This window comes from Nycticebus coucang, chromosome 18 (assembly GCF_027406575.1).
Source record: "Nycticebus coucang isolate mNycCou1 chromosome 18, mNycCou1.pri, whole genome shotgun sequence".
In the NCBI taxonomy this organism is placed as follows: domain Eukaryota; kingdom Metazoa; phylum Chordata; class Mammalia; order Primates; family Lorisidae; genus Nycticebus; species Nycticebus coucang.
The window spans coordinates 22420847-22446514 of NC_069797.1; the positions used below are offsets into that span (position 1 = coordinate 22420847).

A 25668-nucleotide genomic window follows, 5' to 3' on the forward strand; every position below is an offset into this window, starting at 1 on the left:
GTCTGTCCTTCTGCGTCTGGTTTCTAGATCTCACTGTTAAAGGGCGGGGTGGCCGGGACCTCAGTGGACAGCGAGAGCCGCCCGCAGAGGCAAAGGCAGGAAGATGTGCTAGAGCAGACCGTGTGTGCGCTGGGAGGCGAGGCCAGCTCTGGACCTGAGCTGGATGTCCTGCGCCTGGGCACTGCTGGGCGCGGGCTGCCTGGAAGAGCCGAGGGCGGCGGACAAGGAGGTGTGAACCTAACCGGATGCGGAGAGGGGACAAGGGCGTGGGGAGAGGGGTCTGCCGCTCTGAGGGCGCGGGGGCGGAGAAGGCCTGGCGCTCAGAAGACAAGAGATCGGCGTAGTGTGGACGTTGGAAACACGGAGTGGGGGTTAGGATTCTGCTCTGGGTGGCGACGCGCCTAGCCCGGGGGCCCAGGGACCCGCAGCCTCGCGGGAGGCGTTCGGTGGGGGGGTCGGAGCGTCAGGCGCTAGGACCCGGCGGGGCGGGAGGAGCGGCAGCGCGGCGGCAGGCGCGCGCGCGCGGACGCGCGCTGGGGAATTGCGGCGCCGAGGCCGGCTGCAGGTGGGGCTTGGGGCTCGCCACGGGAATCGGGTGGGGCTGCGGGAAAATAAGGGAGTCCTGGGCGGCGGCCGTGTCTCTTCCTGGCGGGGAAGCCCAGCTCTGAGCTGTGTTGGCGGCCGCAGCCCCTCTCCCGGACCAGGACAAACGAGCGCCAGCAGGCCTCGCGTCAGACTTCGCTTCCGCCTGTGCCTGGGCCCTCGCTGAGCGACTGCGTTCTACTCGGGACTGTCCTCCCCGCGGCGACACCTATCACCGCGACCCCAAAACTGCCTGCGCGGCGAGGCCGAGGCCGGCGGGGGCGGAAACCGCGGGCTGCAGGCCCAGCTCCTTTCCTCAAGCGCCGCCGGAGACGGTCAGGGGCCTTCCCGGCCTTCCCTCCCTTCCTCTGGGTCCGGGTGCTGGGAACTGGGCTGAGCCGAATCCTTGCACTGTCCTTTTGCAGTTCCCGTCGCTGCCGAGCGGGCCGCTGTCCCTTTTAGTTGACCCCACGCTACTAGAGCGCTGCTGGGTTCCTAGTGGCCTACAGTTGAGGTTTTGTTGTTGTTGTTGAGACAGGGTCCCACCCTATGCCCCTGAGCAGAGTGCAGTGGGCGTGGTAGCTCACCACAATCTCAGTCTCGGGCTGCGGGGCACCCCGCTGAGGTTTTTAACTTGGGGTAGGGATCCTAGCGCGTGGTGTCAGAGAATAGTGTGCAGGAACGATTCCGTGCACTTCTGAAATTATAAACCGCGGTGTGGTACAGTTACTTTTTCTGGGAGAGTACGTAGTTTTTACAGATTCTCTAAGGCAGTGTTGTCCTGTAGAACTATCGTGCAATACACTATAAATATATAATTTTTATTTGTCAGTTAAAAGGAGCTGAAAAACAATCTTCATGAACATGGCATAGATGCAAGAAAAGCACCATTATTAAAGAATATGTATTTATGGCTGGGCCGCGGTGGCTCACGCCTGTAGTCCCAGCTACTTGGGAGGCTGAGGCCAGAGGATCTTTTAAACCCAAGATTTGTAGGTTGTTGTGAGCCATGACGCCATGGCATTCTACCCAGGGTGACAGAGTGAGACTCTGTCTCCAAAAAAAAAAAAAAAAGTATTTATAGAAAGCATTGAAAAGTAACAAAAATGGATGAGCAGGAAATATCAAAGACCTAGAATGAATTGCAGTCATCTGTTATGGAACTGAGGGATTAGAGTTTCTAATTCTAAAAATCCCTAGTAGAAGACTACTTTTGGTAAATTTGTCAACTTTTTTTTCAACTAAATCCCACGTGTCTTCAAATATTTATTGTGTCTTTTCACTAAATGTGAGGTTATCCATCTTTTTAGATGAGTACAGCAGGCTTTTTGAAAGATAACTGTCAAGTCATGTCTTTGTGCCTGGGTTTTCTCATTCATAAAAATAAAATATAGATAGTAAAAGATAAACAATTGAGGTTATGTATGCTGAAGTAATGAAAGTGTTTACCACACAGTAGGGGCTCAGTGTGAGATCCCTTTGTTCTTTCCTTAATATCGAAAATTACATGTAACCTAGGTTTACATAAGGACAGAGAGTGACAATATAAGGTATCTTACAACAGGAGTGATAACAAAATTTTTGAACTCTTAAGATTTGCTTTTTTAAAGTATGAAAACAATAAAACAAACTGAAAAATAACACAAGCTGAGCATTGAGACAACGTAGATTAAAGACTGGGCTTGATCCAAAGCTAGTGTTTTGATATTGACAAAAATGTTATTTGTTCTTTCCGGTTTCATTTCCTTACCTAAAATTGGAGATGATGATAAATTGATATATTAAGAATTAAATGAGGTGATTTTTGAGGAGTTAGAATAGTTCTAATATATGTAGGTATCACTACCTGTTAGCTAATAGTAATTATTAGTAATTAGTATTATAAGCTAATCACACTGGTAGTATAGCATAAGAAAATACTATCAACAGAGGGACGATTATCTTCATGATAATCATTTAAGACCTGTCAGAAATGAGGAAAGGCAATAAGGTTATGATTAATTTTGATGATTAGGACATCTCCTGCCTGAAAAGAACAGAAATTCATTCCTTTATTTATTTATGTATGTATACATTTTTATTGTTTGGGATTCATTGAGGGTACGAAGAACTGGGTTACACTAATTGCATTTGTTAAAGTCCCTCTTACAATTGTGTCCCGCCCCTAAGAGATAAGCCATACACTGTGACCCCTCCCATCTGCCTTCCTCCTCTCCTCTCCCCACTTGCTCATTCACCTACCCCCCACTTGTATAAGCTCATCCGCCTTCATATGAGAATAGAGTACATTGGATTCTTGCTTCTCCATTCTCCTGACGGTTTCTAACAAGAATGAGTTCCACCTCCATCCAGGTTAATACAAAAGATGTAAAGTCTCCAACTTTTTAAAGGCTGAATAGTATTCCATGGTATACACATACCACATCTTATTAATCCATTCCTGGGTTGGTGGGCATTTAGGCTGTTTCCGTATTTTGGCGATTGTGAATTGAGCTGCAATAAACAGTCTAGTGCAAATGTCCTTATGATAAAAGGATGTTTTTTCTTCTAGGTAGATGCCCAGTAATGGGATTGCAAGATCAAATGGGAGGTCTAATTTGAGTTCTTTGAGAATTCTCCATACTTCCTTCCAAAAAGGTTATATTAGTTTGCAGTCCCACCAGCAGTGTAAAAGTGTTCCATTCTCTCCACATCCACACCAGTGCCTGCGGCGCCTTTGAGACTTTGTGTTGTGGGCCATTCTTAATGGGGTTAGGTGATATCAGAGGGTAGTTTTGATTTGCATTTCTCTGATGGTTAGGGATAATGAGCATTTTTAAATGTTGATTAGTCATTTGTCTGTTTTAGAGAAGATTTTATTCATGTCTCTTGCCCATTGATATATGAGATTGTTGGATCTTTTTTGTTGATTAATTTGAGTTCTCTGTAGATCCTAGTTATCAAGTTTTTGTCCAATTCATAACATGCAAATATCTTTTCCCATTCTGAAGGTTGTCTGTTTGCTTTGGTTGTTATTTCCTTAGCTGTACAAAAGCTTTTCAGTTTAATTAAGTCCCATTTGTTTATTTTTGTTGTTGCAATTGCCACGAAGTCTTCTTCATAAAATCTTTCCCCAGGCCGGTATCTTCAAGTGTTTTCCCCACACTTTGAGGATTTTTATTGTTTCATGCCTTAGATTTGAATCATTTTTTGTAAGTGGTGAGAGGTGTGGGTCCAGTTTCAGTCTTTTACATGTGGTTATCCAGTTCTCCCAGCACCATTTATTGAATAGGGATTCTTTTCCCCAGTGTATGTTCTTGTTTGGTTTATAAAGATCAGGTGGCGGTAAGAGGTTAATTTCATCTCATGGTTTTCTATTTGGTTCCAAATGTCAGTGTCTATTTTTGTGTCAATACCATCCTGTGTTGATCACTGTGGTCTTGTAGTACAGCTGAAAGTCTGGTAGGGTGATACCCCTGGTTTTGTTTTTATTACTAAGAATTGCCTTGACTATATGAAGTTTCTTCTGTTTCCATACAAAACGAAGAATTATTTTTTCTAAATTTTGAAAGTATGATGATGTTATTTTAATGGGGATTGCATTGAATCTGTAGATTGCTTTGGGAAATATATACATTTTAAGTATGTTAATTCTTCCCAGTCATGAGCATGGTATGTTCTTCCATTTGTTAATATCCTCTGCTGTTTCTTTTCTTAGGTTTTGTAATTTTCTTTGTAGAGGTCCTTTACCTCGTTTGTTAGATATATTCCTAGGTATTTCATTTTCTTTGAAGCTACTATGAAGGGAATTGTGTCCTTGATTAGCTTCTCATCTTGGCTGTTATTGGCATATACAAAAGCTACTGATTTGTGGACACCGATTTTATATTCTGAGAGATTGCTAAATTTTTTGATCACTTCCAGGAGTTTTGTGGTTGAGTCTTTGGGATTCTATAATTGTAAGATCATATGATCAGCAAAGAGCAAGAGTTTGACCTCCTGTGCACCCATTTTCATGCCCTTTATTTCCTTCTCTTGCCTGATTGTATTGGCTAGAACTTCCAGCACTAAGCTGAATAGCCCTGGCAATAGAGGACAACCTTGTCTGGTTCTGGTTCTAAGTGGAAAATCTTTCAGTTTTACTCCATTCAGTATAATATTAGCTGTGTGTTTGTTGTAGATGGCTTCAGTCAGATTAAAAAATGTGCCACCTGTACCTAAATTCTTAAGCGTTCTAATTAGAAAAGGATGCTGAATTTTATCAAATGCTTTTTCTGCATCTATTGAGAGGATCATATACTCTTTGTTTTTGCTTCTGTAGATATAGTGAATTATGTTTACGGATTTTTTTGTGTGTGGGTGGGGTTTTTTTTGGGGGGGGGCAGGGCTGGGTTTGAACCCGCCACCTCCGGCATATGGGACCAGTGCCCTACCCCTTTGAGCCACAGGTGCCACCCTGGCTAGGATTCTATTGAGAATTTTTGCATCTATATTAATTAGTGAAATTGGTCTGAAGTTCTCTTTTTTAGTTGAGTCTTTTCCTGCTTTGGGTATCAGGTGATGTTTGCTTCATAGAACATGTTGGGGGAAGATTCCTTCCTTCTCAATTTTTTGGAATAATTTCTGCAGTATGGATATAAGCTCTTCTTTGAAGGTTTGATAGAATTCTGGTGTGAAGCCATCTAAACCAGGGCTTTTTTTCTTTTGTTGGGAGATTTTTTTTTATTGTTTCTTGAATCTTGGTTCTTGAAATCAGTCTATTCAAGAGATCTATTTCCTCTTGATTAAGTCTAAGGAGAGGGTTTGATTCCAGTTATTAATCTATTTCCTCCACATTGTCAAATTTCTGGGCATAGAGTTTCTTATAGTACTCAGAGATGATCTTTTGTATCTTTGTGGCATCCGTTGTTATTTCCCCTTTATCATTTGATTGAGGTTATTAGAGATTTTAGTTTTTTGTTTTTAGTTAATCTGGCCAAAGGTTTATTGATTTTATTTTTTCAGAAAACCAACTTGTTTCATTAATTTTCTGAATGATTGTTTTGTTTTCAATTTCATTAATCTCTGACTTAATTTTGGTTATTTCTTTTCTTCTGCTAGATTTGGGATTAGATTGTTCTTCTTTTTCCAATTTTGTAAGATAGTTCAGGAGTTTGTTAATGTGGTCTCTTTCTGGTTTTTGAGTGTAGGCATCTAATGCAATATATTTCCCTCTTAAGACTGCTTTTGCTATTTCCCACAGGTTTTGGTAACTTGTGTCTTCGCTGTTGTTATGTTTGGGGAATTTAACAATTTCCTCTTTCAACTCTTCCTGAATCCAACTGTCATTCAGCACAAGGTTGTTTAGTTTGTAAGTCTTTATGTGGGGATGAATATTTTTATTTTATTTTATTATTATTTTTTTTTTTTGTAGAGACAGAGTCTCACTGTACCGCCCTCAGGTAGAGTGCCGTGGCGTCACACGGCTCACAGCAACCTCTAACTCTTGGGCTTATGCAATTCTCTTGCCTCAGCCTCCCGAGTAGCTGGGACTACAGGTGCCCGCCACAACACCTGGCTATTTTTTCTTTTTGTTGCAGTTTTTGGCCAGGGCCGGGTTTGAACCCACCACCCTCAGCATATGGGGCCGGCGCCCTACTCACTGAGCCACAGGCGCCGCCCGGGGATGAATATTTTTGTTGGAGTTGAGTTCCACCTTTAGTGCCTTGTGGTCTGAGAAGATACAAAGTACAATTTCTATTCTTTTAATTTTGCTGAGGTTTGATTTGTATCCTGGGATGTGGTCAATTTTGGAGTACATATCATGGGCTGACAAGAAAAATGTATATTCTTTAGCTCTGGGATGGTCTGTTCTGTATATGTCTATTAATTAATCCCATTTGTTCTAGAGTTATATTTAAGTCTTTTGTATCTTTGTTTAGAGGATCTGTCCAGTTCTGTCAGAGGGGTGTTAAAGTCCCCAGCTATTATGGTGTTATGGGATATCATATTGCTCAGACCCATAAAGGTCTGTTTCATAAATCTGGGAGCATTTAAGTTGGGTGCATAAATATTTAAAATTGAAATGTCTTCTTGTCATATTGTTTCTTTGACCAGTATAAAATGTCCATCTTTGTCTTTTTTAACTTTAGTTGCTTTAAATCTGCTTGTATCTGAAAATAAGATTGCAATCTCTCCTTTCTTCTGACTTCCATTTGCTTGAAATACTATTTTCCAGCCCTTAACTCTGAGTCTTGATTTGTCCTTCAAGGCTAGGTGTGTCTCCTGGAGACAGCATATGGATGGTTTTTGTGCTTTTTTATCCAGTCAGCCAACCTGTGTCTCTTCAGTGGTGAATTCAGTCCGTTGACATTTATTGAGCAAATTGATAAGTGTGGTGGAGTCTGTTGATCTTATTTTCTGAAAGTCTGTTGTATAGTTTTATCCTTTGCGCTATTGTGGAAGCTAAGTTTTGATCTTTAACTTCTGAGTGTTTATTTTCCTGGTGGTCCGTTGTAGTGATCAGTGTTGAGAATAGGTCTAAGTATTTCCTGTAGAGCTGGTCTCATTGTGGTGAATTTCCTCAGTACTTGTATATCTGCAAAAGATTTGATTTCTCCATCAATTTTAAAGCTTTGTTTAGCAGGATACAGAATTCTGGGATAAAAATTGTTTTGTTTAAGAATATTGGAGGTGGGTTGGCACTTGTAGCTCAGCGACTAGGGCACCAATCACATACAATGGAGTTGGTGGGTTTGAATCCAGCCCAGGCCTGCCAAACAACAACAACTACAATGAAAAAAATAGCCACGTATTGTGGTGGGCTCCTGTAGTCCCAGCTACTTGGGAGGCTGAGGCAAGAGAATCACTTAAGCCCAAGAGTTTGAGGTTGCTGTGAGCTGTGATGCCACGGTACTCTACCCAGGGTGACATAGTGAGACATAGTCTCCAAAAAAAAAAACAATGTTGAAGGTGGCTGGGCATGGTGGCTCATGCCTGTAATCCCAGAATTTAGGTAACTGAGGCCAGTAGATTGCCTGAGCTCGTGAGTTTGAGACCAGCCTGAGCAAGAGCAAGACCCCATCTCTAAAAAATAGCCAGATCTTGTGGCGGGTGCCTGTAGTCCCAGCTACTTGGGAGGCTGAGACAAGAGAATCGCTTAAGCCCAAGAGTTTGAGGTTGGTGTGAGCCAGGGCACTCTGCCAAGGGTGACAAAGTGAGACTGTCTCAAAAAGAAAAAAAAAAAGAATTTTGAAGGTGGATGACCATGCTCTTCTGTCTTAGAAGGTTTCAGTTGAAGTCTGCTGCATCCTAATGGCTCTGCCTCCGTGGGTCTGTTGGTGCTTAGTTCTGGCTGCTTGCAGAATTTTTTCTTTCATCTTGACTTTGGACAGGTTCATTACAATGTGTCTTGGAGAACACATTCTCATTACAGTGTATTCTATTTGAGATGAAATGGCCCAGGGTTTGACATCCATCTGAAAGGAGTATGTCAGGATCTTTAATAAAACTTGGGAAATTTTCATTTGTGATGGACTCCAGTAGGGCTTCCATTCCTTTGGGACAGTCTTCTCCCCCTTCAGGAATTCCTATTGTTTGTATGTTTGAATGCTTTATGGAGTCTCGTAGTTCTCTAAGCACCTATTCTTCTTTCTCTCTTCTTTTCTTCCTCTTTAACTACCTGGGTTAACTCGAAAACTTTATCCTATAGCTCTGAGGTTCTTTTTTCTCCATGGTCTAACCTATTTTTGATACTTTTTACTGCATCTTTACATTCCCTGATTGTCTCCTTTATTTCCTTAAGCTCCACCATATCCTTTCTATATTCTTTATATTTCTTGTCTGACTTTTGGTTCTGTCTTTCCATTTTCTTATCCATTCCTTTTATTGTCTTTATCATCCATATTTTAAATTCCCTTTCTGTCAAGTCCATAATTCTTTATAGTCAGAGTCTTCTGCTATACCTGCCTCGTGGTTCATTGAGGGATTTCCTCTGTTTTGGTTTCTCATGTTGCCTGAATTTTTCTATTGGGTCTTCCTCCTGTGTTCTATCATCTTGTTCACCTTCTTGTCTCCCCTTTTCCTTCTCACTGCCTCCTTTGTTTCAAACAGAAACAAAAGAAGTCCTTGTTCTTGATGGCAGTATGTTGCAATATGTTACGGACACCAGGTGGCACAGTTGTTTCTTTAGATGACACCTCAGCCAGCAACCTTTATGATTCTTATTCCAAACTTAGTTGCCTTTGGTTATTGCCTGATTGTTTCCTCAGCATTCAGACCCTACTGTGTTGGGATCTTTATACTCAGAAGAATCATTCAGGGGCAAGTCTCACAGAGCTCCCTGACTTCAGTTCCCATGGGTATGAGAGTCCTTCAGCCTGTCCAAAGAGTGGAGTTCTCATCCTTGCAGGTGGAATTAAAACAGGCATGCTTTAGACCCCTGCTAAGACCTTCTTGTGAACTTCCCACAATGGCAGCCCCCTGGCCGCAGAGACCTTCTCGGTATGGCTGCCTCACCATCCACCAAACCTATTGCAAATCTACTCCAACTGGCATTTAAATATGGCTGTATGCTGTTCGGGTCTGCCCACTCTTCCAAGCTTTCCACTTAATGCACACCTTCCCCAACAACTTAAAACTCAGGAAAGGCTTCTTTCCCATCCTGGACCTCTGGGCAGCCAGTCGATCCTAGCTGGTTGCAATCACTTGCCCAATTCATCAGATTTTCACTGCTCCAGATTATATGCTGTATCTAGCTCACCACCTCCTGGCTGTGCTCCCTGAGCTATGACTCTGGGTAAGGTCTCTGCACCAGGTATGGCTGCGTTCTCTCTTTTTCCCCAGTCGTTCTAGGAGAGCTCAGCTGAACCATCCTTCTGGTCCACCATCTTGCTCTTATCACCCAAGACTTGTTTCTTTAGAATCATAGAAAACGGATGGCTTCTTGGCCTTTTGGCTAAGATCAAGTGTGGAATCCCAGGAGACTGACTCCTCGTAGAAGGGGCAGCGCCTGTGGCTCAGTAGGTAGGGCGCCGGCCCCATATACCGAGGGTGGCGGGTTCAAACCCAGCCCCGGCCAAACTGCAACCAAAAAATAGCCGGGTGTTGTGGTGGGCGCCTATAGTCCCAGCTACTCGGGAGGCTGAGGCAAGAGAATCGCCTAAGCCCAGGAGTTGGAGGTTGCTGTGGGCTGTGTGACGCCACGGCACTCTACCAAGGGCCATAGGATGAGACTCTGTCTCTACAAAAAAAAAGAAAGAAAAAGAAAGGTGTAAAAGTAAAAAGGAACAGGTAAAATTAGAAATACATTTTCTTTGATCTAGTATATCTAAAATATGGTTATATCAGCATGTCATTAATACAAAAATTTTAATGAGATATTTCATATTCTTTTTTCCTACTAAGTCTTTGAAATTTGGTGTGTATTTTATATTTACAGTACATCTCCATTGGGACTAGCCACATTTTAAGTACTTAATAGCCACATGTAACTGGTGGCCACTTATTGGATAGCACACATCTAAAGATTTCATTCCTGGCTCCACTCCAAATTCCTAGCCTTGTTGTTCAGTGTTTTTTGCAGTCTTGGCCTGTCTTTATCATTCATTTTCTTAATACTTACCCAAAGATGATTGTATCCTCACACTCAAGACCATTTGCCATTCCTCTACACACCTTTGTTCAAGCTGTTCCTTTTACCTGAGATGCTCTCTTTGCACCCTCTCCCTAGGCCTAGTAGAAAGTATAGATTCTGCTAGGAAGTTCTTCCAACTCTCCTAATCTTAAAAGGGATTTATCATTCCTTAGCACTGTATTTGTGGCTGGATTACAGTGCCTATCACATGGGATTTCATTGTTTCTGAGGAATCTTCCTGGCTCATGTGGTGTCTTAACATCTTTGTTGTGATCACTCCTATACCTAATAGGTAATCAGAACATATCACCTAATACCACTAATCAGCTATACTAGGGATCTTCATTCTTTTTATTTTTATTTTATTTTATTGAGACAGATCTCACTTTGTCACCCTTGGTAGAGTACCGTGGCGTCACAGCTCACAGCAAGCTCAAACTCTTAGGATTAAGCCATTCTCTTGCCTCAGCCTTCCAAGTAGCTGGGACTACAGGCACCTTCCACAACGCCTGGCTATTTTTAGAGATGAGGTCTGGCTCTGGGTCAGGCTGCTTTCAAACTTCTGAGCTCAGGCAATCCACTGGCCTCGGCCTCCCAGATATGCTATGATCATAGGCGTGAGCCACCATGACTGGGCTCTTTTTTTTAATAGACACAGGGTCTTGCTCTGTTGTCCAACCTAGAGTGCAGTGGCATCATTATAATCACTGTCGTCTCAAACTCCTGGGCTCAACTCCTGCTCTTCTTGCCTCAACCTCCCAAGTAGCTGGGACTACAGGCACGTGCCACCATGTCCAGCTAATTTTTCTTGTATTTTCTTGCTATTTTGCCCAGGCTGGGCTCAAACTCCTGGCCTCAAGCATGCCTTCTGCCTCAGTCTCCTAAAATGGGATTACAGGCATGTGCCTGGCCAACTCTTACTTCTTAACAAACTTGCTACTTTAGATGTGGTCACTACCAGGGAATTCATCCTCACTGTCTTTCAGTGAGGTGCTGTGATTAGACCTGATTATAGGGACTTGGCACATCTCTTGCCAATCACATCAGTGCCATCTGCAGTGTGGTTGCTGCCTTAGGGGCACCAGAGAGAGGAGTTCATTAAATCTAATATAAATCTCCCACCTTGCAATTCAAGGAATGTTTTTCCTTCCTGTCCTTTGCCAGCACGTGTACCTTCTTCCTCCTGGTCCCCTTTGCTGTAGCCTAGGTGAGCAGAGCCTGGACACTCCTGTACCTAGAGTCACTAGCCACTGCTTAGTCTATCTCAGGAGCAGGCCTCAAGTTCCCAGGGGTTCAAGTGGGAAGAACCCAAGTTGAGTACATTGTCTATGCTTTTCCAGATCTTAGCAACATGTTGTTTGATTCAGGCAATTCCCTTACTCCCTCCTCCATCCATCCCTTTGCATACATCTTCTTTTCAGCCTTGCAGCCAGGGTTTCTTTCTTGTTTATCCAAGTGTGGGGAATTGAACTGAGATAATGTGTGGGAAGAGTTCCTCACAGGTCCCATATACCATCTAGGCGGGAATGTTCCCTTTCTCTGAACTCCCTATTGCTACTCCCTACCAACTCCCCAGTCCCTGATCCTGCCTGCTTCCTACCTCAGGCAGCCACTGAATCCTGCTTCCTGGGAACTCCTGGCCTCCCACTAGGTGTCCTCCCTCCCAGGAAGGGAGTTGAGATAAAGGCTATACTGGGTGGGTAGGGTGACTTGGCTGGTCCTGATGCTTTTGTTCCCACACACAGGCACCATGACTCCTGGGAGGACCCAGCACTGCTTGGCAGTTCAGACCTATGCCGTGCCCCTCATCCAACCAGACCTTCGGCGAGAGGAGGCCATCCAGCAGGTGGCAGATGCCTTGCAGTACCTCCAGAAAGTCTCCACAGACATCTTTAGCAGGTGGGTGCTGCCACCTGCCCCCGCCTAATCAAATGGCTCCAGCCTGACCCAGTAGTCCCCTCTCTAGTCCCAGGAATGCATCCTCTTGGAGCAGCCCCTTTGGTGATTCTAGGTCCTGAGGACCCAACTGGCTTCCCTGTGCAGGAGGGGTCCAGGGCAGCAGTCCAGCATAGAAGCCATTTCTCCTCACTGCCTACACCCTGCCTTGGCCTTATGGCTTCCTGTGGGTCCCACAGGCCCCAGTGGTGGCTCTGCTCTCCCAGCTCATGCTCACCCCCCCACCATGAGGCCCTGCTCCTTCATTTATTCCTGCAGCCAGCAAATATTTACTCAAGACTGCCTGTGCGCAAGCACTATGCTAATCTCTCTAGATACAACAAGAATGACGCAGCATCCCTGTCCTACTAGAGTACATAGTTGACAAGAGAGACAAACTTAAATAACCAATTGCATGATGAGTTATTTAATTACAATTATGATAAGACCTATTGACAGTATTTTTGTGATTACTAATATTTATATAAATTAGGTATGCACCACCATTGACCCACATGCATTAATTCATTTAACGCTTGCTATAGTCTATGAAGATGTCCTGTTGTTACCTCCAATTTATAGATGAGGAAACTGAGGTACAGAAAGGCTGAGAGACTTGGCCACATGGCAGAGCCAAGGTTCAGATTCTATGGGGCTGTTACCATCTGTCTGTGGAGGGGACATGTGCTGTAGGTCTTGTGATAGGGGCGTGGCTTGGTCTGGGGAGATCAGGGGAAGTGTGTGTGAGTAACTAACATTTATGGTAAGGTCTCAGGGGTGAGAGGATAGGTCGAGAAGAGGCATGAAAGGAAGCGGGTATGCCCAGAGCAAGGGGAGGATGGTGGGGCAGGTGGGACCTCAGGCACCCTTGGCAGCTCTGAGCTGCAGCCTCTGTCTCCAGCACTGCCCCAGCACACTCAGTGCTCATTCAGCATGGATGAGTACACAGTGTATGCTGTTGCCTTGCAGAGGTCCCAGGTTGTGTGTAGTGTGCAGGTCCTGTCTCTGTAGGGCCAGAAACAACCTGAAATGAAGCTTGACCTCCTTCCTGGGTGCCCACCCTGTGCCTCACACACAGGGGCCTTTCTTCCCATCCAGCGTGAAGTGTAACTCAGGTTCCTGTCAGTGTCTAAATCACCTCCGCTACCCCTGGTGGGATGCCAGACCTGAAGTCCCCTTCTCCCTCACGCCTCTCCCCAAAGCCTCCCCAGTTGGGACGGGGGCATTGCCTCTAGCTAGACTTGGTGTAAATACCAGATTCTCCTGACTCTCCTGCTCTCTCGTTGCTTCTCTGCCCTCTGACACCCCCCGGCCTGCCCCAGACCTGTCCGCAATATCCCTGTAACCAAGGGGCACTGAGTGGCCCAGGGCTCGCTCTGGAGCAGAACACTTCTAGCTCCCCCATTTGCTTGCTCTGTATTTGGGTAAGTCAAAAGCCTCGATGCTGTCATCTATAAAACTGTGGTAATAATGGTATGCTCCGCATAGGCTTGTGGTAAAGATTAGATGAATTAAAATATGCAAAGGAATGAAACCATGCCTGGCACGCAGTAAGCATTCAGGAAATGTCAGCTCTTTCCTGCTGATGTCATCTCTGCCCACTGGCTGCCCATGGTGGCCGTTCATCACCCTACTGTCAAACGTTACAACAAGTGCTAGATGCCCCCATTGTGCTAATCTTTGAGCTGAATATGTCCAATGGACATAGGCCTTTAAGATGTCCAATGGACATAGGCCTTTAAGATCCATCAGACCCGTCCAGTACCTCCTGCGGTATCCCCTTCCCAGTCCCCTTCTCCTCTGTCTCTCCCCTGAAAATTAGGCACCTTCTCATCCACCACCGAGGATCTACAAACTACGTGCCCACGAGCTATGCCAGCCCATTAGAGGTTGCTGTTCAGTGCATGAAGGTTTGTGTCTTCAAAGAGTAAGAGATACTCCCAGGGGAGATTCAGTGCCCATTTGGACTTTCACAAGGATGGCAGCCCAGGCGTCAACATCAAAAGCTTCTGAGTCTTGGTATTCTCACCCAGCATATGCAAGATACTGACATTATCAAGCAATGGCTTGGATGCGAAACCACCAGAATGCCTACAGAAAGGCCATGCAATTCTATTTCAGTTTTCCATGGCATCTCTCTTCTGCAATTTCTTCCCAAAGCTCTTGTGATAATGAGGCTAGAGATCCTCAGTCTTTCAGTGACCATCACTTAGCCCAGCAGGACTACCGCTGCAGTTCACATTTCAGAAGGTCTAGGAAGCAGCGACACGTTAGCAGGAGGTTCCAGGTATCCTCAAGAGAAGACCAAACTTCCTCCGAAGATGAGGAGGTAGAGACTGAGTCAGACGGAGGGGTAGAATGTGACCTGAGCCACATGGAAATCACGGAGGAGCTCCGCCAGTACTTTGCAGAGACCGAGAGGCACAGAGAAGAGTGACGGCGGCAGCAGCAGCTGGACGCACAGCGCCTGGATGACTATGTGAATGCCGACCATGGCCTACGCTACAACCCCCCCCCAGGTCAGTCGAACCGCCGACTGAGAGGCTGGGCGAGCAGCGCAAGGCTGAAATGAAGCGCTTATATGGAGACAGCTCTGCCAAGATCCAGGCCATGGAGGCTGCAGTGCAGCTGAGCTTTGACAAGCACTGTGACAGAAAGCAGCCCAAGTACTGGCCTGTCATTCCCCTGAAGTTCTAAGCCCTGGGCTCAGGGACCCCTGTGAGTGCTGTCTGCACAGGGTCCCCAACTCACCCCCTTCTTTTGGGTACACTCCCTTCATCTCTCCTTCCCTACAGTTGTCAGGGAAAAGGAACTTTATGTTGAGATACTACCATGTTCACCAGAGTCCCAGTGGGCCCTCATGGGGTAGAGGTAATAAGCCAGTCACTTGGAATTCAGCAGGACCTATTCTGTTGCCAGCATGAGAAATTTTCTGACATAAGATGATAATTTTGTATCTCCTGCATTGGTTTCTGATGCTGATAACTGTTCAGTTCATTAAAGTTCTTGTCTAGAAAAAAAAAAAGATCCATCAGACCCAGATGATGGCCACCCCAGCAGCCATTCCCTCCGAAGTTACTGTGTGTCCTCACCAGGGTGGGCTGCACACTTACCCTTCTCTGAGAGCTTTGGGTGTTGAGGCAGTTTTCTTTCTGATCCCGATATTTGCCACCCTGTGGATAGTGCTTTGTCCTCGTGCCCTGGGATGGGCTGAGGAAAGGCCATGTCCTGGGGAAGGGAGCAGTGACTTAGCTGAGTGTGGGTGCAGGCTCTCCAGATTATTGGCACAGCCCAGGGAGGGCCAGAGCTTCTCAGGAACCTGGGCCTGAATCCAGCTCTCTCACACTGAGGTCCAGGTCACCACATCAGTCTCCTACTGTGTGCTGGTGTCATGCTAGATCTAGGGGATACCAAAGGCGTGCATGGCGTGGTGTCCTCAAGGAGCTACAGTCTGGAGGGAAAGCACAGGGATGTTTGGTTCTTACTGCCCAGCATGAACTGTGTGGACTTCTAGACTTCGAGAGAGGAGAGGAATAAGACTTAGTGCCACCCCTGCTAGTTAGGACTCTCCAAACCAGGTTAAACAGAAAGTAACCAGTCAAGAGAACAGGATGTGAAGCTGAAGGGTATAGATGATTCCCTCAGGACCTGGTTTTGCTTTCAACTCCACTTCACCTTGGTTCTTTTGTGTTGGCTCCCTTACAGAAGGCCTTGAGCTACGGGTGGAAGGTGACAGCTAGTAGGGCCAGAGCTCACGCAGTCAGGGTCAGGGCTTGAGGAATGACTGCTCCCCAGTGGGCCAGCACTTCCCCCAGAAGTTACCATCACCCCCTGTGGCCTCGTGTGGTTCTCATGTCTACTCAGAATCAGTTCGTGGGGGCAGGAGGATGTGACTCCCTGATTGGCTTAGACCTGGGTGCTGCCTCCACCCTGAGCCCTGGGCATAGCTTCCACTAAAGCACAAGGGACTGAGTCTGAAGGAGACATGGGTTCCCCTGAGAAAATGGGGCTGTTACTTGAATAAGAAGGAAGGAAGTGCTGGAGAAAACTGCTCACCCAGTGCACAGGACCAGGGGCTCCTGGAGGAGGCCAGGGCTGGGAAGGTGGGTGTGTCACTCATCAGGGGGCATCTGGACACGGGAGCCACAGACTGGGAGAGAAGCCTGGATGTGGCCTGGAACATGGGGAATCACAGGCAGCAGGGGGAGGCTGGCCTGAGGGGGGCTGCTTCTGCGCAGGGAGCATAGACATGCCACCTGTCCCTTATGCTCAGTTCCTGCACTACAGAACAAGGTGTGAACAGGTGACTTTGATGGGCCTGTGGGCCTCGCTTCCTTCTGGGGTATGTGTCCTGCATTTCCTGTGTCCTCCACAGTGCTGTAGGAGTGCTCTGCGGCAGGGAAGGGCAGGTGGGTGAGGAGTGAAAAATTGTAAGTGAGGTTCTGTGGGGGTCCTTGTAATAAAATAGGACTTTGAGCTTGATTCTTAGGCAGCCACAGTAGGTCCTTGCAGGAGGGAGATTATGAGACAGAGACTTCTGGGATGGTTCATCAGGCAGCTGTCACAAAGTGGACAAGAAGGAGAAGGCAGTTTCTAGGTCCCCCAGAAGTTGTGGACATTTGCTGTAGTCAGGACGTAAAAGGTATTAACCCATAGTTCAAGGGCCATGCACATGGGCAGGGCTGGATGAGACATTGGAAAGGAAACAGTGACAGAACGTGTGACACACTGGGGACAAGGATGGAGGAGAGGAGGAGTGAGTGATGGGGGCATGGGGCAGGGAGGCCTACACCCATCCTTGTCCCCTGTCCCCCCAACCTGCAGCAGTTGACAAGCTCATGGGCTTTTCATTTTTCATGGGCTTTTTTGGTGGGATGTGAGCAGCATAGACTCTACCCCCCTCAAACTTGCTCCTCCTGCTTCTACTCTTTCAAAGAAGGGACAGGTGGGTAAAGCACAGGTACTCCCCACAGCAACCCCTTGCAGGCCAAGGCCTGGGCCCAGTGACACAGGTAGGTGAGCTCATGGCAGTTTGCCATTGCAACCTGGGCTCCTTCCTCCCACTCTATCACTGCATGGAGCCATGCAGACAGGAGAGCAGGACAGGTGTCTCCTGGAGCTGCTCTTGCCAGCCCCTCCCTGCCACCTCCTCCCGCCTATAAGATTCCGGCCCCTGCATCTGCTGTGACTTCACCTTGGAGAGGCTAGGCCTCCAAACACTTGCCCGGAGATGTTTCCTGCTCCACATGACATGGATGACAAGGCAAGACGGGTTGGGGTGGCCTAGAGAAGGGAAGCTAGACAACTCCTGTATGTGGGAGTTTGGATACTGCATCTGTCCTCCCTGGCCTGACGCAGTAGCCACTTTCCAGCTCCTTCCTCCCAGGAAAAGGGCAGTGGTCTCTATGAGGTTGTCTGTCCTTTCTCTCCTCTCTTCTTCCTTCTTTCCTCTTCCTTCCTCCATTTTCTCCCTTCTTTTAGCCTCTCCTGTCTATTCCCCTTGTCCTTATTCCCTCCTTACTCACTTCCTCCTAGTGGCCACCAAAGACACCCAGGACTCAGTCAGCTGATGTCGCAGCTGCTGATCATTCTTAATTTCGCAGAGGGTTGAGGTAAAGGTGAAGGCAAGAGCACAGGTTCAGGGTCTGCATCCTTCATGTCATGACAGGTGAGGGGAGGAGATGCGGCTCCTTCCTCCCCTGAAGCTCCTAGGGACTACAGTGGTTGTGACGGGCCAGTGGTGGCCCTTCTGGGGCTGGGGCCTGCCTAGCTTCATAGGAAATATTCTCACAGGGAATGGGGGAGGGAGGGATTGTCTTTAATGATGGTGGGGCAGGAAGCCCAAACACCATCCTGGCCAACCCTATGCCATTATGCCATGCTGGGAGGCAAGTGGTCCCCACGGGCCTCCTTGAACGCCTCATGCTGTGGCAGAGGAGCTTGCTGTTGCTTGACACTATCCTCTGTGGCATACTCTAATTTACAGTAGGCCACCAAGCCAGGAGTGTCTAGACCTACAATGGCAAACACGCTCCCCGCACAGTAGACGTTGTTTATCAACATCCCAGCCACCAACATGGCCTAGAGCCTCTACTAACACAGCCTTCCAGAGCACCACCACCCATCCATTGAGACAGCAAACCCATTGAAACCTCTTTCTCATCCTGGGTCTGTACTGTCGCATGGCATTATGGCGTGTGCCTGTAAGAGATTAGACTATCCAGGAACTTTGTGCACAACCAAGCCAGCACTTAGTCCTATAGGGTCTCAGGTAAGGAAAGACCCCCAGAGTTATGCCTGTCCTCTGCCATAGGCAGGCCTCCCCTGACGCACTCTGACAGTTGGTCATGCAGCTGGAGTGTGATTGCTTTGCAAAGCCACTCAGCTGTTCACTAGAAAGTTTGCCTATGAGAACTGAGATCTCATCCTTGTAACCCCACCCACTGGTCCCAGTGCAGCCCTCTGGGATGGCAGAGTATATGTTTCCAGTCACTATTCCACCTGACAGCCCTTTTGATATTTGAAGAGAATGATCATATTTGCAAAGTCATCTCCTTTTCAGCCAGAACTTCTGTAAGTTTTGTTCAAATGACATGCGTTTTTCACTCATCACCATCCTCAGCACCCTCCTTTAGACGTTTGTTCATTTGTCACTTTTTGTTTGTTACCTGTCAGGTATCATCCCAGGGCTAGAGGCACAGCAATGAACAGGCCTCTCTGCAGTCTGCAGGGGAAGTCAAGTCCTCTCACACTGTGGATCTAGTGTCCAGGGGCACAGTGGCCAAGACGAGGGCCTGGCTCTCACTGCTCCTCTGAGCCTCCAGGAGAGCAAAAGGAAGTAGGGAGGGAGAAGGGCGAGGAGCGGGGAGCCCTGAGAGCTCATTTCTTGCCTTTAGACGCTTCCCATGTTTCCCATCCCATTAGCCCCTTTCCCAAGCTTATCCTTCCTTGAAACTTCAAGGTCTTTTTTCGCCTGAACTGCTGCTAAACAAAGCTCCCTCTACCTTCTGTATTTGTGCCTGCAGCTGTTTAAATCTAAAGCATCTCCACATTCATTTTTCAAGAATTCCATCTCATGGATGGCTGCCTTTCCTGGCTTTCAGCATTATTCAAGTTATCTTGTAAGCCGTTGGACCCTCCCCCATCTGATGTGCTCAGCTTCCTAATCAGACATTGGGTGAAGTGGACGTGCCCTGCCAGTACCCCACACCCAGGGCTGAGATCAGTCCCCTTTTTAACAGGGCTGAGGTCCATCTGGTCTGATTTGTCCCATATGTACTCACCTTCAGCCCCAATAGTGCCATTTTTTTCCACAGGGTTTTGTTAGGAACTGTCAAAAATCCCGCCTGAATCACGGTGCATTGGGTTTGGGGTTTCTCCTGACACACCAGTCTGATAACCCTGTCCTAAGTAGAAAAGCTAGGAACTGAACATAGAGCTGGCCCCTGGGACTTGCAGACCTTCTGTTTAATAATCCACTTGAAAAATGTGCTAGGGCTCATTCAGCTTACTGTCTGCCTCTTTGAGCCATCAGCTCCTCTCAGCACCTAGGGGCAGAATGTGCCTGCCTTGGGAACTAGGTTGCATTAAAATAGCCTGTGCTCAAGTAGCCCTTACAGTCAGGCATCCTCAAACTGCAGCCTGTGGGCCACATGAAGTGGTGTGAATTGTGTTTGTTCCCGTTTTGTTTTTTACTTCAAAATAAGATATGTGCAGTGTGCATAGGAATTTGTTCATAGTGTTTTTTTTTTTTAACTATAGTCCAGCCCTCCAACTGTCTGAGGGACAGTGAATTGGCCCCCTGTTTAAGAAGTTTGAGGACACCTGCCTTATAGCAGATGAAGACCTCTCCCCTCGGGAGGCATGTGCCTGTGCTGCTTCCTCTCATAAGAAGGGGCGGTACCCTCCTGTGCCCTACCTGGATGGCTGTAGGGAAAACAAAGCTACTCTGGTGCCTGTGAAGTTCAGCCCCATCCCCTCTCTGTGCTCCCCACACATGAGAATCCAGGAGAAATCAGGACAGCTTCATCAGGGCATGGAGACTCTTAGATTATGAAATTGGCTGGTCAGGTAGGTTTTCTGGAAACCAAGACCTTCCAGAATTGGTGAGAGTGGCCAGGTTGGGCCAGATTCCTGACCGTGTATTTCAACCCTTAGGGAGATCCCTGGTCCTGGGGTCTCTGGCCCTGGAAACAGAGGGGTTCCTCTGCCACCCCACCTTACCCTCCTGCCTTTCCCCATGATTTACACTGAAGACCCTGCCCCCTTGTTCTTGTGCTTCTCGCACACTCTTTCTTGTGGGTCATGCTGATGTGACTACTCTGGACATGGAGCACGGCTGTCATGGCAAAGGGCTGAGGCTCTTTGGAGTAGGGGAGCTACAGGACAATTGGGAGGACAGCACCGAGTCAGAGTTCACTTTGCAATGAAAGGAACCTTGCTGTGGCAAAACAATGTGGAAAAGTGTGAGTGAGCCTTGGGCCATTAAGCAAAAGGCATCTGAACCTCAGTCATTCCTTAGAGTAAAGCCCTAGCGTATGCCAGGCACTGTCCCAGGCTCTGAGAATCAGCAGGGAACAAAAGCCAGCCCTGACCCCCTGGACAAGAGCACACACACAGGCAAGAGATGCTTTATGGGCAGAAGCACAGCAAGTATAGGGGCTGACAGGCGCATCTCCGGATTCCAAATCAGAAGGGCCTCCCTGAGGAGCAGACCCGGTGACATGGAGGATCCACATGTGTGTCTGCACCACAGTGTTGCACTGGATGCAGAGGCCAGGAAAAAATGTGTTTGGCATGTGCATGGAATAGTGGGTGGTTGGTGCCCTCATCTGGGGCAAGTGGGGGCAGGTGAGGAGCCAGACCACACAGACTCTGTGCACCATTTGTCACTTGCAGGGGCATCATCCGCAGGTCTAGGGTCTGTATTCAGATGATGGCATTTAGGTCCAGCTTTGCCAGTCTCTTGGCCTCTCTGAATGTCAGTATCCTCTTCTGCAGTGGCCAGCTTTGTCTCCTTCACGTGGTCCTGAGGGTCTGTGGCAATGCTTTGCCAACTGTAAACAGCTACGTATGGCATATGTAAGCAGTCACTATCCTCACTGTGTGCTCCTGCTTGATGGTCCCATCCCCTCCAAGAGCTCCAAGGACTCAGTACAGTGCCTGGGCAGCACCAAGATCAGCCCTGAGAAGCAGTTAGCACTGACATAAGAGCCCTTGGCCGAGGCTCTGGCCTCACAGGTAGGCTGTCAGAGGAGAGGTGCGCCAGAAAACCTACCCGACCAGCTGACTGCAAAGATTGGACAGCAGTCCAAGCCTCGGGGATCTTTTTCATGGCAGGATCTCCCAGAGAGTAGAGCTGAGCCGGAGCCAGCTGCAGGCCATTGGGGAGAGAGTCTCCTTGGCCCAGGCCAAGATTGAGAAGATCAAGGGCAGCAAGAAGGCCATCAAGGTAGCCCACGTGCCCATGTCCATGGCTGGTGGGCAGTGCCTCCCTCTCCCTATGTCTGAGGTTGCCCATATCCCTGCCCCTGCTGTCCAATGATCTCGGGCTTTTCTCCTGCCTGGGGCCCCTGCCCCAGCCCCAGCCCTGCATGCCAACCAACCCTAGGCCATCTGGGCCTGCCAGGCCCTCAGGCTGGCCCATGTCCACAGGTGTTCTCCAGTGCCAAGTACCCGGCCCCAGAGCGCCTGCAGGAACACAGCTCCATCTTCACAGGCGCCCAGGACCCTGGCCTGCAGAGACGTCCCCGCCACAGGATCCAGAGCAAGCACCGGACCCTGGACGGGCGGGCCCTGCAGGTGTGAGGTCCACCCCACCTCCACACACACCGGGATGCCACTGATGGGGAGGGGCTTAGGGCCCAACCTGGACTCTGTCCCCCAAAACGATGCTGACTGGGATGGGGTGGGTTACCTTGGCCAGCACTGCCATCTCCACCATTCTGTCACCTCGGCCCTCCCCAGGAGAAGCTGCAGTACTTCCCCGTGTGTGTGAACACCAAGCCACAGCCTGAGGATGCCGCTGAGGAGGGGCTCGGGGCCCTTCCCAGCAACATCAGCTCTGTCAGCTCCTTGCTGCTCTTCAACACCACTGAGAACCTGTATGGCCAGATGGTGGCAGGGCTGCGGGGCCTAGGGGGTGGCTTGCCTGGCTTAGCAGGGTCCCTGGGGGCAGCAGACTCCAGCTGGCCGTAGCATGAGTCTGGGAGCCAGGACCTGACCATGGGGTTTGGGCGGCTGAGGGATCCCAGCACACACTGTGCCCCAAGGAAGTGGGAACTGTAGGTGCAGACCTCAGGCCTAGGACAGACAGCAGCCTGCCTGCCCCAACCCCACCCCTACAGGTATAAGAAGTATGTCCTCCTGGACCCCCTGGCTGGTGCTGTCACAAAGACCCATGTGATGCTGGGGGCAGAGGCAGAGGAGAAGCTGTTTGATGCCCCCTTATCCATCAGCAAGAGAGAGCAGCTGGAGCAGCAGGTGGGAGGTGGTGAGGGCTCCTTGAAGCCCATGTCCCACCCAGCTTCATGGGTGTGCACCAGGCCCTGCTGGCTGCCTGTGCAGATCCCTGTCATCACTCACATGCCCCACCTGACCCTGCAGGTTCCAGAGAACTACTTTTATGTGCCAGACCTAGGCCAGGTTCCTGAGATCGATGTGCCATCCTACCTGCCTGACCTGCCTGGCATTGCAGATGACCTCACATACAGCGCTGACCTGGGCCCTGGCATTGCCCCCTCTGCCCCTGGACCCATACCAGAATTGCCCACCTTCCACACAGAGGTAGCTGAGCCTTTCAAGCCAGGTGAGCTGGGCCCTGGGAGGGAGCTGGGCCCAGGATCTCCCTGTACTGCCACCTCCTTCCCTGGCATCTCACACCTTCTCATAATTCCTTTTCAGACCTAGAAGATGTGGTGCTTATAGCACCCCCACCCCCCCCACCGCCACCTCCACCTCCCCCAGCCCCTGCAACACTGGTCAGCATGGCCCCAGCCCAGACCATGGCCCCTGCAGGCCAAGGCACCAGAGAGGATGACGGTGGCAGCAGTGTGTCTCCTACAGGTGGGAATGGTGCCAGGAGATGGGGGTGGGGGCTCTTTTTGAGGGTACCTCTACTTTATGGATCCCTGAAGGGTCTTTTATAGGTGTGTTAAGTAGTCATAAATCCTAGACTTTCAGAATAGTTCTCATTTCAAATGTCTTATTCCATTAGGTTCGTAAAATAATGATTTTCAAATTGTAGAGCTCTGGAATTCTGAACTCCAAAACCTTGGAGCTGGGTTCCCCACCCCAGTTAAACCAATGGAAGAAAGAGGTCTGCTAAAAAAACCAATGGAAAACTATAGCTACACCATATTCAGTGTCCCTGAAATTACAAAACTTCAGTTTTAACATTTTATCTCCCAGTCTCCACCATCCAGAAATCACACACAAACCCTCTGCCAGCTCATATGTTGAGGCATTGTCAGCTCAGGGATAACTCACAGAGCCCCCATCGCAGGTGGCACGTGATCACCACAGGGCAGAGAGGGAAGGATAAGGAGGGCCTGCACACAGACTCCTGAACTCCAGTAGCCGCAGAAGTTGGTGTCTAGGCCTGAACAGGCTCTGAAAGCACATCCCACCAACTGCAGCAGCCCTGCAAGGCTGCCCCACAACCCAGTCCTTCCTGCTAACACCCTCTCCCCTCCCAGCGCCAGTCCAGGGAGCTCCCAAGGAGGTGGCGGAGCCCTCCAGTGGCCGGGCCACTCTGTTGGAATCCATCCGCCAAGCTGGGGGCATTGGCAAGGCCAAGCTGCGCAGTGTCAAGGAGCGCAAGCTGGAAAAGAAGAAACAGAAGGAGCAGGAGCAAGGTGAGCGGACCGCCACTGCAGTATGAAGCTCCCTATGAAATACTGCCTTCCCCGCCCATACCACCCAGTCCACCATGGTGCTCCCTGCCCAGCCCCATGGGTGAGGTTCATGCCCCTGCCCACTGCCTGCCCTGTGCTTCCCTGAGAGCACTTGTAGGAAACCCTGGGCAGCCACCTCTGCCATCCTCATCCTTCCTTCCTGGGTCATGGGCCACTTCCTAGTTTGGGAGCCTGCTTAGTACAGCTTTCCTCTCTATGCTCACCCAGCTTACAGTAGGACAAAAGGGAATCTGCCGAGAGTTATCCAAAGAAATGGTCAAAGATTGTTTTTTTTTTTGGACAGTCTCACTTTGCTGCCCTCTGTGGACTGCTGTAGCATCACAGCTCACAGCAACCTCAAACTCCTGGGCTCAACTCCTCAGCCTCCCAAGTATCTAGGACTACAGGCGCCCACTACAACCACCAGCTATTTTTTGGTTGTAGTTGTCATTGTTGTTTGGCAGGCCCAGGCTGGGTTCAAACTCACTAGCTCCAGTGTATGTGGCTAGCACCCTAGCCACTGAGCTACAAGCATTGAGCCATGGTAAGGGTTTTTGTTTTTTTTTTTTGCAATTTTTGGCTGGGGCTGGGCTTGAACCCGCCACGCCCAATATATGGGACTGGTGCCATAGTCCTTGAGCCACAGGCACCATCCCACGGTCAAGGATTTTTAAAAACAGGACCTGAGGGTAAGCTCAGTCCTGCTTCTGTAAGAAGCCTCTTACGCCTACAGAGTACGTCTGCTGTGAAGCCCCAACACTGGCATAGGCAGTGGTGTCCTAGCAGCCCAGTCCCACCTCTTACGGGCCCTATGGCCCCAGATGAGCTACCTAACTGCTCTGGGCCAGTTTTCTCCATGCAGTGGGTCTGCTTGCAGGGTGCCATTGTTCAGGGTGGCTATGAGAGTCAAATGTCACCCAGCGCTCTATGCTGGGTCCAGGGACAGATTGAAGCTCCAAGAGCTCATGGTGAACATGGTGGCTGGAAAGTAGCTGGCGGGACATTGAGCCAGGAGCGCCTGTGTCACTGAACCCCCCCAACCATGGCTTCTGTGTTGCAGTGAGGGCCACAAGCCAAGGTGGGGACCTGATGTCGGATCTCTTTAATAAGCTAGCCATGCGGCGCAAAGGTAGGGGTCCAGCGGCCTTCCTTGGGCCAAGTCTGGGGATGTACTGTGCATCTCCCATATCCTCCTGCTTTTTCCCACCTGTCTGTAAGTCTCTGGGGACAGGTGAACTTGTCTCCCCTCTGACCTCCCTCACTCATAGCCTTTTCCCTCAGGGATCTCCGGGAAAGGACCTGGGTCAGGGGCCAGTGAGGGCCCAGGAGGTGCCTTCGCTCGAGTGTCAGACTCCATCCCACCTCTGCCACCCCCTCAGCAACCACAGGGAGAGGAGGACGAGGATGACTGGGAGTCCTAGAGGCCTGTGTCATCCCTCCTGACACCAGGCCTGGGCTGCCGCCCACACACACAGGGGCCAAGATGGAGGATGCCTGGACCTTCTTCATTGAGGGAGGCTGGCTGGGGGACCTACAGCTGCCAAGCCCCCACCCTGTGATTATGCTTCCCACCCCTCACCAGAGTGCTCTTCCCTGAGGAGATTTTGAGGAGAATAATAATGCAGATAGTGGGTCAATAAAGAATTGATCAGAACAGCAGAAACC

At 48.9% G+C, this 25668-nt stretch overlaps 1 protein-coding gene and 1 pseudogene across 3 annotated transcripts; both read left to right on the plus strand.

Moving 5' to 3' along the window:
• The first annotated feature begins 372 nt into the window (after positions 1–372).
• WASHC1 (WASH complex subunit 1) lies at positions 373–25656 on the plus strand. 3 transcript variants are annotated; one of them, XM_053567611.1, is made up of 11 exons: positions 373–565; positions 11920–12073; positions 21449–21560; positions 21764–21910; positions 22076–22212; positions 22456–22591; positions 22715–22916; positions 23012–23173; positions 23806–23964; positions 25064–25132; positions 25272–25656. In XM_053567611.1, the coding sequence occupies exons 2-11, from the start codon at positions 11925–11927 to the stop codon at positions 25319–25321; spliced, it is 1323 nt and encodes a 440-aa protein (XP_053423586.1). In that variant the 5' UTR covers positions 373–565; positions 11920–11924; the 3' UTR covers positions 25322–25656. The 3 variants fall into 3 exon arrangements, with proteins under 3 accessions (XP_053423586.1, XP_053423584.1, XP_053423585.1); XM_053567609.1 differs by having other exon boundaries at positions 390–565; positions 25285–25656; XM_053567610.1 differs by lacking the exon at positions 373–565 and adding an exon at positions 573–917 and having other exon boundaries at positions 25285–25656.
• On the plus strand, positions 11936–21103 carry LOC128569521 (gem-associated protein 8-like; annotated as a pseudogene).
• Positions 25657–25668: the final 12 nt, after the last annotated feature.

Excerpts from the sequence above, each read along its gene's own strand:
- WASHC1 (XM_053567609.1), top strand. The coding sequence starts at position 11,925 with ATGACTCCTGGGAGGACCCAGCACTGCTTGGCAGTTCAGACCTATGCC. Across the intron at positions 22,592-22,714 it reads GAGAGCAGCTGGAGCAGCAG|GTTCCAGAGAACTACTTTTA; the intron begins GTGGGAGGTGGT and ends CTGACCCTGCAG. Across the intron at positions 23,174-23,805 it reads CAGCAGTGTGTCTCCTACAG|CGCCAGTCCAGGGAGCTCCC; the intron begins GTGGGAATGGTG and ends CTCCCCTCCCAG.